General features: G+C 39.0%; 1 protein-coding gene across 1 annotated transcript in view; it reads right to left on the reverse strand.

Annotated features, from left to right (window-relative positions):
* The window catches only part of LOC103712676 (adenylyltransferase and sulfurtransferase MOCS3-2-like), a gene marked incomplete at its 5' end in the record, with an annotated part of 80200 nt that overhangs the window by 8801 nt on the left and 55636 nt on the right, over positions 1–15763 (reverse strand). Inside the window, 1 exon segment of the mRNA XM_039126200.1 lies at positions 9884–10002. Coding sequence (XP_038982128.1) covers positions 9884–10002 — 119 coding nt within the window.

Below are 15763 nucleotides of genomic sequence, written 5' to 3' on the forward strand. Positions count from 1 at the left end.
CTAGGGTATTCGGTGGAGGCGCCACACGCCTGCCGGAAAACCTAGAGCAAAATCATCACTAGAAGTTGCTTGGTGAAGCAATTGGTTAAGAACCTACCAATAGGTGCATATGGGTTGGCCGAGCCACACTTGGGCCTATATGGGATCTATTGGGTTCTAGTGCCCACTAAAGAATTAGGAGTAATTTTTCGAATTAGAGGTAGAGGCTACCAATTTGTATAAAATAGTGGGAATATCTTTAGACTAAAGTCCAAGTCTACTGTGTTTAGTCAATTCATATACTAATAGCCAAATTTTCTTTTTATGCAGAAATGGCCACTAATTTATCACTTCGCTCATTGTTGGACAATGACAAGTTGACTGGTCCAAATTTCAATAATTGGCATAGGAAACTAAAAATAGTGCTAGAGCATGAGAGGATCCTTTATGTGATAACGGATCAAGCACCTGAGCAGCCCGCTGCTAATGCATCAAGATCGGCCAGAGACACTTATCAGAAGTGGCTCAGTGACCGGATCACTGTTCGATGCATCATGTTGGCAGCAATGAGTGATGAGTTTAGTAGGCGTTTTGAGAATACGCAGCCGGAAGATATCATTCAAGTGTTGAATGAATCATTCGGCGTTCCTGACGACGTTGAGAGGCACAAAACTAGTTGTGCCATCTTCAGCGCCCGAATGAAAAATGGAACCTCGATAACTGATCATGTACTCTACATGATTGAGTTGATCGAGCGTCTAAGCTCTCTTGGCTTTCCCCTTCATGATCAATTGGGGAAGGATGCCATACTAAACTCATTGCCTGGATCATACCGTCCTTTTCTCACTCATTTTCGTATGACGAAACCTGTAGTGAATTATCACCAATTGTTGGGGTTACTACAGACGTTTGAGAATGATCACCAACTTCTTAAGAAGACGGTGAATTTAGTGGGAGGTTCATCCAAGGGTCGCTCCTTTAAGAAAGGGAAAAAGAAAAATAAAATCCAAAAGAAACAGGTGCACCATGCTCAGCCTAATCAGAAAAAGAATAAAAAGGCTGATCAGAGCAAGGCGGAGTGCTTCTTCTGCAAGAAGCAAGGACATTGGAAGAGGAACTGTCCTCTTTACATTGCATCCCTCGATCCGAACCGGCCTAAAAAAAGTGGGCAATCAGTTGCCAATCAAGATACTTATATGATAACACCTTGCAATTTTCCTATTTGTGATAATTCAACCTGGGTATTGGATACCGGTAGTCCTTTTAATATTTGCAATTCGTTGCAGGGGCTACAAGTCAGTAAGAGGTTTGAAGAAGGAGAAAGGTTCCTGAATGTTGGAGATGGAAGACCAGTTCCAGTTCTAGCTTTAGGAATTCTTAAACTTGAATTCAGCTCTCATATAAATGTCCTTAGTGATTGTCACTATTGTCCAAGTTTTCTATTGAATATCATTTCTGTAGGCCTTTTGGCCAAAAATGGTTATGAAATATCAATAAAAAAGGATTATTGCAATGTCATTTGGAATGGTGTTGTTGTAATGAATGGAATTCTGAGTAATGGCATTTACATTTTGTCACAGCCTGTTCATGTAATGTATAAATCCAATAAGCGCCCTAGAATAGATAATGTCACGGATGTCTACCTTTGGCATCATAGGCTAGGTCATATTAACAAGAATAGGATGAACAGGTTAAGTAAAGAGGGAATCCTTGATGTTAATGATTGTGAATCATTGACAACCTGTGAATCATGTCTTCTTGGTAAAATGACCAAATCACCTTTTACCGGAAAAGGTGAACGAGCCAGTGATTTATTGACCCTTGTACATTCTGATGTATGTGGGCCAATGAGCACAGATGCTAGAGGTGGGTATTCATATTTCATTACGTTTACAGACGACCTTTCTAGGTATGGTTATGTCTATTTAATGAGACATAAATCTGAATCATTTGAAATGTTCAAATTATATCGTAATGAAGTAGAAAAACAAACTGGAAAGAGTATTAAAACTCTTCGATCAGATCGAGGAGGTGAATACCTCTCCAGTGAATTTTTGGCATATCTAGGAGAAAATGGGATTCTCTCCCAATGGACTCCTCCTGGTACACCACAATATAATGGTGTGTCAGAAAGGAGAAATCGAACTCTGTTAGACATGGTTCGATCCATGATGGAGTTTGCTAATCTGCCCATATCCTTTTGGGGATATGCTCTTGAGTCAGCCTGCTATATTCTAAATAAGGTTCCAAGTAAGTCTGTAAATAAAACACCACATGAGATGTGGACTGGACGTAAGCCGATGCTCTCTCACCTTAGGATTTGGGGGTGTCCGGCGTACGTCAAACGTTTGAAGACAGACAAACTTGAACCCAAGTCTGACAAATGTTTCTTTGTTGGTTACCCTAAAGAAACTAAAGGATATTACTTCTACTTTGCTGAAGAACAAAAGTTGTTCGTAAGCAATAGAGCAATTTTCTTAGAAAAGAAATTCCTTGGTGAAGGAACAAATAGCTCTAATGTTGAGCTTAGAGAAGTTCAACATGTAGAAGATCCGACACCATCTACTGAACCAGTTGAGTCGGATTTGATTAGATCAGATCCAGAACCCATATTAGATGCACCATTAAGGCGATCGGGTAGAGTACCACGTCAGCCGGACAGATACTACGGTTTCTTGGTCCGAAATGGGGATCCTATCGAACTTGATGAAAACGATGAGGATCCGATCACATATATGGATGCAATGCAGAGGTATGACTCTGATAAATGGCTTGGAGCCATGCAATCCGAAATGGAATCCATGAAGGTCAATGATGTTTGGACATTAGTTGACCCACCCGAAGGAATTAAATCCATAGGGTGTAAGTGGATATTCAAAAGGAAACGGGGCGCAGACGGAAAGGTAGAGACCTATAAAGCCCGTTTGGTTGCCAAGGGTTATCGTCAACGTTATGGTATTGACTATGACGAGACGTTTTCTCCTGTGGCAATGCTCAAGTCCATTCGGATTGTGCTTGCGATAGCAGCACATTTAGACTATGAAATCTGGCAAATGGATGTAAAGACCGCATTTCTAAATGGAGATTTAGAAGAGGAAGTGTATATGATACAACCTGAAGGTTTTACATCTGCAGATGAGTCTAAAGTGTGCAAGCTTCAAAAATCCATTTATGGATTAAAGCAAGCTTCACGGAGTTGGAATATACGTTTTGATAAGGTAATCAAAACATATGGCTTCATTAAGAATGAAGAGGAACCTTGCATTTATAAATGGGCAAATGGTTCAGTTATTATATTCCTTATTTTGTATGTGGATGACATTCTTTTAATCGGGAATGACATTCCTGCATTACAAGGAATAAAGGTTTGGCTATCATCTCAATTTGCCATGAAGAATTTGGGAGAAGCATCTTACATCCTAGGGATGAAGATCTATAGAGATAGATCTAGAAGATTGCTTGGATTATCCCAATCCACATACATTGATACTATACTGAAGAGGTTTAGTATGATTAATTCCAAGAAAGGCTATCTTCCGATGGGCCATGGAATTAACCTCTCTAAAAGGGATTGTCCGACAACCCCTCAAGAAAGAGAGAGTATGGATAGAATTCCATATGCTTTGGCAGTGGGATCTATAATGTATGCCATGACATGTACTAGACCAGACGTGGCATACTCACTAGGAGTAGTGAGCAGATACCAGTCTGATCCAGGTAGCAACTACTGGAAGGTTGTAAAAACCATCCTTAAGTATTTGAGAAATACTAAAGATCAGTGGCTTGTCTATGGTGATTCTGACTTAAAACTTGAGGGATATACTGATTCAAGTTTTCAGTCAGATCAAGATGATAGCAAGAGCGTGTCAGGATATATCTTCACTCTTAAGGATGGGGCCATCTGCTGGAAGAGTTCCAAGCAGCATACAGTGGCAGATTCTACATGTGAAGCAGAATATATCGCAGCATCTGATGCCGCCAAGGAAGCTGTATGGTTGCGGAAGTTCATCACCGAGCTTGGAGTGACACCCTCCATTGATGGTCCAGTGCCTATATTTTGTGACAATACTGGGTCCATAGCTCAAGCAAGAGAACCCAAAGCACATCAGCGGACCAAGTATATTCTATGTCGCTACCACCTGGTTCGAGAGATCATCGATCGAAGTGATATTGATCTTCAGAAGATTGACACAAAAGAAAATCTGGCTGACCCATTTACCAAAGTCCTCGGCATCAAAGAGTTCGACGAACACAAGTCGAAGATGGGTATTAGATACTGTGCCGATTGGTATTAGGCTAAGTGGGAGTTGTTGGAATTTGTATCCTAAATGTCAATCGTCAGCATATTGATGATTGAATTTTGTAAATGAATTGACAAATTAATAAAGTGTTATTTGGCATTATTCATCATTTCATCTTCAAATGAACTCTTATATGATGAAGTCCTTAGGACTTATGTTATGATAAAGGAGGATTTATCTTTGAGTCCTTAAACTTGTTTGCGACGAAATGATATGTTGTTACTAGAACGACAACATTATCGAGATTAGGTCGTTGTGTGACATATATGTTGGTTGTCCTCTTAACCAAGGAGTGTGGAGACACTGGTATGCCACACAAGTGAAGTGTAGAAGTACATTTTACTAAACGTGACCAATTCCGGAACGCTCTACTGTCGAGAGATGTTCCGAGTGGATATGGGTATAAGTTTGGCCCTCTGACCTGACACCGCAACCTGTGACTAGCAAGTAACTCACTGTACTTTGGTACCGGACTACCTGAATTTCTAATTCAGTGACGGAAGGTCACTGGGTGCAGTCAAGTACTTGCGTAGTCAGTTGTGAGTCAAGATGGAATTGACCCCTCCTGAAAACAGGAGATAATGTCTTGTGATTAATTTAGCAAAACCTTGGCCAGGGTAATCCCAGTGAGGAGTCATGGGATATCTAAAGTTAATCACATAATGGATGTACTAATTATAGGGTTGACAGTGAGCTCTAAGTCATCCTGGCATTAGGAGTCAAAGGGATTGAATTATACAGTAACCATAGTTCAGGGTTTCAGAATATTTGCTTCGCATATATTCGACCTATCCGGACGTCGGGTACCATTGCTAGATGGTCACATCGATTAGTGTAGAAAATTGTTCCTATACTACCGGCTTAGGTTCGAACCTATGAGGTCACACGCATAGAAGATTCCTGATTGATCAAGAAAGCTGATGAATGATTAAGAATCATTCAGGGGTAATTTGGTCAATTTGATTGGCAAATTATTTTATAAAATAATTAAAGTAATTATTGAAGGATTAATTAGTAATTAAATTACTAATAAACTCAATTTGATTGAGTAATTATGCTAAGGATGAGCCAAATTGAATTGGATTCAAGTTTGGGCTCAATCAGGGTTTTGACCTGATTGGATTAGGTCAGAACCAAAAAGGACTTAAGCTGATCAAATTAATTTTAAATTAATTTGTTCTTAATTGGGGATTGACCTAATTGAATTAGGTCCAACACAAAGTAATAATTCAATTTGATTGAGTTTGCATGAGCCAAAATTGAATTGGATTCAATTTGAGCTCAATCAGGGTCTGACCTGATTAGATTGGGTTCAACCAAATTGCTTTGTTTTAATTCGGGTTTGACCAAATTTGATTAGGTGCAACCCAAGGGGATTAGGCTCAGATGATGTGGCAATTATTGGTGACATGGAATTGGATTTCATGAATTTTAAATAAACCAAAATTATTGCATGGCACATGGACCCATTGCTTGACACATGGCAACATTGTTTATTATTTGAATTTAAATTCAAACATTAAGCAATGTGTTAAATGATTTTAATCACTCAAACCATCAGCCAAGGTGGCGTCTGAGTTTTTGAATGGATTAAATTCGAATTTCAAGAGGTGATTTCGAAATTATGAAGTGTTTTACCTTACCGCATGGATTTCAAATTCCTTCCCTCTTGCACATGTGTTTAAAATTTGAATTTAAATCAGATTTGGTTGAGATCTGATTTGGGTTGTTCCTATTCCTTTGCATGTGCCAACTAAAAGAGGTTTTCTGAAAATAAATTTCGAATTTTGAATGAAAATTCGGAGGCCATTAAAAGGGGTCAAACATGGGCACCAAAAACACATCCATTGCAACCTTCTTCCTCACCCGCCTCCTCCTCCTCTTCTTCTCCATTTTAGATAGGGTTTTCGGGGTGAATATCTAGAAGATTCAAGATCAGATCTGAGTCCTCTACTTCCCTTACAAACCTCATCTCTATCTGCTTCAAGACGATTGATCAAGAGTTGATTGAATCCCGGCGGGCAGATTTCAGCTTTCAAGTGTTCTGCAGCTGCTAGCACTGTTGCGGAAGAAGATCCTTCAGAACTTCGCGTGTACTTCTCGTAGAGGCCATTCGTGTGCGTGGCTGCGAAGTCAAGAATCAGATTCACAACTTTCATCCATCATAAAAGGTATTAATCTAGCATTAATCATTTATTATGGTGTCAAGGTCTAGGTCCAATTCTCCGAGGTTTTACCCTCTTTTGGGGCTCCTCACGGAGATATCTCCAGAATCCATTCGATGGATATTCGGAGATTAATTAGAATAGAGTTCTTAAGTTTCAGATCTGATAGTTAATCATGCATAAAAGTTTTAGCATAATTGTTTAAACGATTCCGGCATAATTCTATATGTTCTTAAGGTGCTGATTTCTAGATTTGATCTTGTAAGCATGCATGAATTAAATAGTTTGATTCGGCTTTTTCCGCTGCGTTTTAAAACTTAAAAAGAACTACGTATGGCTTGATCCCCCTTATGAAGGGGTACGTAGGCAACCCGATCAGGTTCAGCCATGGTTTTCAAAAAAAAAAAAAAAATTCAGCATGCTAAACACCGAAGAACCTAGGATTCACTTTCATGATCCACATACAGATTTCAATAAATATTTTCTTGTCCAAGCTTTAAACATCTTTTTATAGATGAATCTTAATTTGCCACCAAAATAATTAACTTCAACTAGAAGCAATATCCACAGTGCCTGATATCAAGTTAAACTTTCAAAATAATAACATTGCACGATAATATCTCATGATTAATATTCCTTCACTTAATTTAGTCAAAATCTAATTAATCATAACTTGAAATACAAATTGCTCTACCAAGAAAACCATCAGAATAACTTATTCACACTTTGGTTACAGCCATAATTAGGTTGCATTCTAATTTTAGCATTTCAAAATTCTGATAAAATAATATAAATTTATCAATAGCAAAAGCAAATAAATACCTTCGTCTAATGGCCTAATGTCCATCCATCTCTCAAACTTTCCGACGAATCCTAAAGATCCTAAAACTTAAGCTCCATCAGACTATTTCAAACACAATCCCTAGAAATCTAAAACCTGAGCTCTGATACCACCAAATCTGTCACGCCCCGAGCCCGAGGCACGGCAGACGCCGCACGCCCGCACGGCGGGCCGAGCAGGCATGCAAGGCAGCAGATCATATCAAAGCAATCACAGATGCTTAAAACTGATATAAATATTTAAGTTGTTCAAAAGTAGTCTTACAAAATTCCAAAATAACATTTGTTGACGTAAGTCAAATACTCTAATCAATCTAACTCAAATGCCAATAACTGAAGGAATCGTCAAAAAATCTAACGCACTACCTAATCCCGTGCGGTCAAGCCTCTGGATCTGAAAAACAGAGAAAATAAAATAATGAGCTACACTAGCCCAGTAAGCAAAAAATACCCCAAAGTGGGGTCAGAGCATATCAGTTCAAAATATAGGATAATGTCTGGAATAAATTATAAATAACATCGTTTTACTATTTTCAAAACTTATTATCATTTTTTCAAAAACTCTGATACCAGAATCTCAACATAATAGGCTACGGCCACGTAACCCAGTGGCATGGGTTGCACAAGGTGCCAAATCCACTATTTTTATCCACCGATGGCAGCCGGTGTTGCACAAAAGTACCAAATCCACTATTTTTATCCACCGATGGCAGCCGGTGTTGCACAAAAGTGCCAAATCCACTATATTTACCCACTGATGGCAGCCGGTGTCGAAACCGGTTTCTCACAGATTACAAGTCGACAGATCCAACGTATAATCCCCATTGGCGGGACCAGAACAGAATAGAACAGATCATAGCCATGCTGAGAATGCATATATATAAAAACAGATTTCATAAATTGCCCAATCATAGTTTATGGATTTCAGAGCATATAACGTAATTTTCAAATAAAATTTAACATGCCAGACCCATTTTACTAAATACAAAATATATTTCAAAATTTAATCTACTAATAATTATTTTAAAAAAATACACTTTGAAACATTAAGTTACTTATCTCTTCTCGCTTAATTCCTACTTCAGGTAGGCGGATCAAGTTCACCTGTTAACATTTAATTAATTTCTTTGTAAATTTCAGAGCTAAGCAAAACCAAAAGTAATACTATTGGACATGGCCCAACAGGGCTCAGAGCTGGTCCATAACGGGCATGGCCCGATAGGGCCCATATCGGACACGACCCAATTGGCCTGCATAGATCCAGCCCAATAGGGCCCCCAAAGTTGGTCTCTAATGGATTATTTATGCATTGCAGGGGCTAATACTTAATTACAGGGTACTGTTCTATAATAAAACTTTAGTGGAGGGACCAATCGAATACATTTGGGGACTCTTATGTAATAATCTTTCTTATAGGGATCAAACATAACTTGCAGAAGGCTCTTTTGTGAAATAATATACTGCCAAGGGCTTAACTGCAAAATTTCATTTATTGGCCAAACGAGTTCGGGTTTCGGATTCCGGGTTCCGAGTTCGGGTTCGGGTTCGGGTTCCGATTCCGGGCTTGGATCTGAACTGGGTTTCGGGTTTCAAGTTTTTTTTTTTTTGTTTCGGGTTTTGGGTTGGGACCGGGCCCAAGTTGGGCCCGCGGTGAACAGGTCCCTTGCTTGGTCCCGTTCGGCCCGTAAGGGCCATCATCTTCCCCAAACCCCCCCCATGAACAAGGGAGATAGAAACCGAGAGAAGGGAGAGGAAAGAGGGTAGAGGGCCGGCCTGGATGGCCGGAGGCTGTCGCCCGGTTGACGGCAGCCGGCCGCAGTGGCGGCCGGCGGCCGTTGCGGTGGCTGACAGGGAGGAAGAGACCGAGAGTGGTCTCGGTTTGGGGCCAAAACAGAGGAGGAAAAATCAAGGATAAATGGCAATGGAACGAAGAGCCAAAGAAGGGGTTTACCGGCGGTCGACGGAGGCGGCGGATCCCGGACGCAGGTGGCTCAGTTCGGCGGTCAAGTGGCAGCGACGGCAGTGGGGCTTTCCGACAGCCAAAACAAATCTTGGAACAGGGGATGGCCCACGAAGGGGCTTCGGATGGTTGATCGGGCGGGAGGGCATGCCGGTCACCAAGGAGAGGAGGAGGAGGGAAGGAGGGAGGAGGAGGAAGATGCTCGGAGGTGGCCCTAGGGGAAGGTAAGATGGGGTTTTATCGTCCCATCGTAACGGCCCTCCGCCGCGAAAATCACGACGGTCGAGCGAGATCCGCAGCCGCGGTTGGCCGCGGATTTACCGGAGGGGGGTGCCGCGGGTATCCCACGGCGCCCTTGCCCCGTTTGTCCCCGGAGGAGTTGGAGAGGATCGCCATCGCGATCCTCTGTTCCGGCTCTTCCCCAAAAGAGGACGCGGCTGAAGTCGGCTGGGGCTGCCGACTTCAGCCCGTATCTCACAACATGAAGTTCAAATACGTTTAGAAATTGAACTAAGTTAGCTTTAGATGACTTATAAATATGGAATAATCCTTTAGACATAAGAAAATAGCATGAAATAAACATGAAAAATCAAATCTGAAGACAAAATCATGGTTTTGGAAACACTCAAGTGACGTACAATCCGAATTCGAGAAGACAGTGCACCGAAAAGAAGCATCCTCCCAGAGAGGGGTTCACCAACTGCAGTAGCAACCTTTATAGCCTCTAGAGCTTGGAGACAACCAATCACACCAGGAACTAATCACACAAAATAGACTTGTGTTATATATTAAGAATAAAGTTTGAAAGAAAAGAGGGCAGGAACAATGAAATAAAAAACTAAAGAAATAACAAAGTATACATAAATGTATCATCTAGCATCTGAGGAGTGCAAATAAGACAATTGATACAATCAATGAAAACCCCTTTTTCATAGTTTTGGAGTAATCTAATAGAATTTAAAAAGAATGAAGTGTCAGCATTATTGATGGGAAGAAGAATAAATTGAATAATTTAAGTGCGAAGAAAATAAAACTTAATTAGCAGAAGTTCCAACTAGGGATGTAGTCAAGCTGAGGTTGATCAAGCTTGGCGTGAAATTAATTTCAAGCTCGAAAGGCGAGATGAAGCTTGATTTGTTTACCACTATTTTGAGCTCAATTCGAGCTTAATCTCAAATCAAGCCAAACATGAGCATAATTGATCAGCTTGAAAATCCTTAATTGAACTAAAAATCAACTCAAGCTTGAACCAACTTTGCTCAAACTTGAAGTAAAGCTTGATTCATGCTTGATTGGGATCTGAATTAACACTTAATGGATTTGAAAAGTAAACAAACATTCAAGCTTGAAAAGACTCTGATATTGTAAACCACTAGATCTAAGATCCAACAACCACAATCTAAACTAATATATACTAGTAAATAGGCACATGTAATGCATGTTCAATAAAATAATGATAATATAAACAAGTTTATAAATTATGTGTTATACTTTTTCTTTTACTTATTAGTTAAAATGAATACACATATAGTTAAAAAAATAAGTAAAAATATAAAATTAAATGCAGAAAAAAAGAAAACAAGTTAGAATAAAATAAAAATTATAACACAAAATAAAAAGTAAACTGAAATAGAAAACTTACTTCAGGAGAGTGAAAATGGATCACTTATAAAAAACCAATAAAATAAATTCAAATAACAATCAAAAAAATAATGATCTATATATATACAAAGTAAACCCAAACAGAAACCTCAAAAGACTATTTTAAAAGTATGAAATAAAATAATTAAATACAAAAAAGTCTAGCCAAAGATAGATTAAAATGTTGAGAAATAATATCAAATAGATATGAAAAAAATGTGTGAAATAGAAATGGAAAAAACATGACAGAAACTATAAAATTTTATGATGGAAAAGATAAACTGAAATGGGAAAAAACATTGTGAAAGGGAAAAAGGATCAATTTGAAAATATAGCAAGTGATACAAAAAAAGAAGATAGAAGAAAATACAATATACATAAAATAAAATGAATAAATAAAAAATAAAAATATAAGAATAAAAATAAAGATATAAATAAATTTAAGAAAACTAGAACGCAAATCAAAATTTTAAAACAACAAACATATATTAAACATAAAATCTAGATAAGATTTTAAAAATAAAAATATACCATGAAATAATAAAGTAGAAACTAGAAACAACATCAAACAAAATGTCAAATAAAAATAGATGATCTGAAAAGAAAATTAGATATGAAATAATAAGTAGATGGGATGATGTTGGGCATGGACTCTTAAGAAAAGATATATACGTTAGACTACCATGGAATGATATATGACATGATATACATTCTAGGGGAAAGTTAATGACCATGAGCAGTAAAGCTAGATCTGGAACATGAAGTGAAAAAGATAAATTTTGTATTTTATTTTGTTTCTTTTCACTTATTTTGAAGATAAGATACAAAAATTTTATATGTGAAGATCCATCTGGAATGAAAATTTAAGTCTGGTCCGTAACAAGTTATCTAACCTTTCAGTGATAATCTTGGGCTTATATTACCAACCAGATTGATTGATTTTTAATCAGAGATTTATATTATACATAGATCTAGAATTAAAAATTCAAAAAAAAAATATTCTGGGCACCAGAATTGGACAACTCCACTGACTTTCAGCCATCTACTGAGATCCTCTGCTAATATGGAGTCAATTCTTGTGGAAAATCAATTCATAACCGAGTGATTATGCAATTTAGTTTCAGAAGCAGTCCTCGATTTGCATGTGAAGGATGAAGGAACAGAAAATGGAAGGCACGTCTTTAAAAAAATGAAACAAAGAGATGTTAATTTTTGGGGTGCAATGATTTCAGGGTACTCTTAACATAGCTTACAGAGAATAAAATTTTAGAGCTGTTTGAAATGATGAGATAATATTTATGCCAGAAGAGTTTGCAATTCTTGATTCTCACTATGAAAAAAAAAATGATTTGTTTACCACGAGCTTGATTGATCAGCTTGAAAATCCTTAATTGAACTAGAAATCAACTAAGCTTGAAACAGACTTGGCTCAAACTTGAATTAAAGATTGATTTAAGCTTGAAAAGACTAATATTGAGATCTGCAAGATCTAAGATCCGGCAGCCACTATCTAAGCTTATTGAGCTTGAAAAGACTAAACTTTAATCCACTAGATCTAAGATTCAGCAGCCACTACTTAAGCTTGTGTGTGTGTTGTTGTCCGATTCCTGTTTACCTAAAAATATGCTAAACAGATCGTTGTTAGAACCGACAAATAAAGTTTAAATTAATTTTACATTTACCTGTTCTACTCGAAGAATAGTGGTCGTAAGAGGTCGATCCACAAGGAGGCGATTGGAGTTGCATAAAAATTAAAACGTTCACTCGGATTCGAAACTGATTTTTGAATGATAGAAGAAAAACATTACTTCGAGGATGTTTGAATGATTCTCTGGGCTACCAGAGAATGTTTTCTACTTGAAATTGACAAAAAGACAGGTATTTAAATTCGAAAGGCATTTATATATTGAACTAATCAAAGAAAAGCTTTGGCATAAAATGGATGAAAACAGTGCTAGGAAAATTGTAGACTGGAATATAGATTGCATGAAAGAAGATTTAATGTATTGCAGAACAGAAATTAAAATTACAGAATAAATACAACTTTCTACCCAAATAAACTCTCAAAAATTAAAACTCAAAACAAAACCTAAAATAAAACTAAAAATAAGAACAACATGCTCTGAAACTCAAAACATAACTTCTCAATTAAAACTTTCAATTAAAATAAAACTAAAAAAAATAACATTGCTCTCATAAACTCAAACTAAAGAAAAACATTACTCTCATAAATAAAAAAATAAACTCAAACAGAAAACTAAAAAAAAAAGATGCAATGCTCTGTTTAGCAAGGCATTCTCTCTTTCTCCCTCGTCCGCCTCCTCCCCTGTTTCTTTGGCCAAACCGAGCACCACCCTCCTCTCTGTTTCTTGGCCTCAAACCCAACCGAGCACTCCCTTCCAACCCAAAAAGCTCCCCCTCCATGCCGATGGTCTCTTCTCTTTATAGATCAACCCCTTGGAAGGAGGGGGAGGATGCTTGATTAAGGAAGAGACGGACTCGGATGCTTGATTGCAGCGTGATCCATGGAGCTTGGACGCGGAGGAGGCTGGATCACGGTGACTGCGAGGAGGAGCACGGGATCGCTGGATCAAGGGCTGCCGGGATTACGCACGGAGGAGGTAACGGACGTGGGATCGCTGGGAGGAGGCGATCCTCCGGGTTGCTTGGATCACGGATGCGTCGTGGACAATGGAAGAGGCTGAAACGCTGGATCTTGGATGCGGACGGCTGGGTGCATCACGGAGGAGGTTGGATCGGTGGAGCTAGCTGCGGGATCACTGGGATCACGGGCTGGAGCGGCTGGAATGGGGTGCTAATCCGGAAGCTTTGGAAGAGGAGGAGAACGTGGATCCGGGCACTGGGAGGAGCCGATCACGGCTTGGAGCTGGGACGTTCACCGCGTGAAGAACGCGGGCTGCTGGGCGTGATGCTGGAAGATTGCGGACGGATGAAGCCGGAGGGAGCTGATCGTGCGCTGCTGCATCACGGAAGAGGGACGCTGGAGTTTCAGGATGGAAGGCGCTCGGGGACATGGCATGGATGCAGTGGGGACATGGTTGGGACGCGCTGAAGATGCGGGGATGGCGCTGGCAGTGACGCGAACGAACGCCTGATGCGGAAGGCGGGCTGAGACGTGCCGGCTGGTTGCTTGCATGGCACGGGAGAGTTGGCTCAGTGGGGACGCGGGCTCGCTGATCACGGAAGGCTGGGAAGAGGGGCTGGGTCAGAGGAGACGGGTGGGATCACGGACGGACGCATGATCGCCAGGGACGTTGATCACAGAAAAGTGAGCGAGACCTGATCTAGAAGGGAAGATGCTGGCACGCTGGCTGGCACGGGCTGGAATCACAGTTGGGCTCAAACCCAATGTTATTGGGTTTCTTGGATTACTTGCACTCAAACACAAATACAACGTTAATTAGTTAATTTTATTATTAATGATTAGCTATAATACTAATTAAGATGGTATGACGATTGCACTTTTGTGCTCTCATCATACCCTCCAACCAGCTTATTGCTAGTTTCTAGCAATTTAGTGCAGAAATGAGAGTGCAAAAGTATTAATTATTATTATATAAATACATGACCTAAGATAAATACTTACTTTTGTAGAGCATTACGATTACACTTAGCACGTGCAACAAGCCATTAAACGCCTAGGTTACCCTAGTGGACGAGTGTCGTCTCGTGAGGGTTTGCAGTGAAGTTATCCACAAACTTCATCAGATAGGAATTTCCAATATTTAACTCGAAATTTGAACAAGTATTATTATATGAACCTAGAATTGCAAGGACAATGGAGACTTATTGCTATCGTATTTAAGCAGACTCTAACTCAAGTTTCATTACACCCCATCTATCTGCTAACAAGTCGAAAATGTAGTGAGGTGCAAGATAGTATCATATAAATGAGTGGCTTTCACTTACTTCCAACATGATCACTCTAATTTTCAAGACTTTCTAGAGTTAAATGGTAATGAACACCCGAGATTTAACTTTTAATCAGGCTGAATGCTAAGAAGAATGACTTGTGCAATATCTAGCCTTATTAAGCTTTTTAGCTAACCCATGTAGCGAGTGTTAGGCCAATGACTTCCGATCCAGATGGCTCAGGGCACTAGGTGTATAGACACCCTAATAGGCTTACTAACTCAAGTCAACTAGGCGCCAAGTCCGAATTAGTCACTCAGAGTTTAATCTCAGTCATCCTCACCTTTTTACGCGAACACTCGCTGCTTGCCAGGCAAGAGGCCCGGTTACTCAGTGAGAAGACTTAAGATAAACTCGTTTTATTTTCTTCTTCTTTATATATATATATATTTAATAGGATGTTCATCACACATATAACTTTAAATTATCCAGAAGATTAAAAGTATTCATATTAGTTGCAAGTTTACATACCCCACTATTCATGTGCTTACGTATAGGTGCTAAATCGTCTTCTATCATGTTAGCAGAAGATAGGTGGGACGAAAACTCAAGCTAGAACTGCTATCATATTTCTTAACTCAAAGCTATTGTCAAAGCAATTTCTAGTTTATACAGCCAAAAAGATTAGATCTTAAGTTAAAAATTTGAAATCCATTCTTTTCTTTTCTTTTCTTTTTTAATCTTTTTAGGTAGAAAAATCAAAATATTCTCACCCCCATACCTAAATCTAACATTGTCCTCAATGTTAAAGAAAATTTAAAGCAGTAATAGGACAGAGGAGAAGTTACCTGATATGGATAGGTAAATTAACAATTGGGGCAAAAAATCCCAAATCTACATGTTAGTTATTTTTTTTTTAATATTTACATGTTGGGTTGCCTCCCAAGAGCGCTAAGTTTTATATCTTCAGTCAGACAATTCTAAATTAATTAGTATAAACAGGA

The sequence above is a fragment of the Phoenix dactylifera genome, chromosome 4 (assembly GCF_009389715.1).
Source record: "Phoenix dactylifera cultivar Barhee BC4 chromosome 4, palm_55x_up_171113_PBpolish2nd_filt_p, whole genome shotgun sequence".
Taxonomy (NCBI): Eukaryota; Viridiplantae; Streptophyta; class Magnoliopsida; order Arecales; family Arecaceae; genus Phoenix; species Phoenix dactylifera.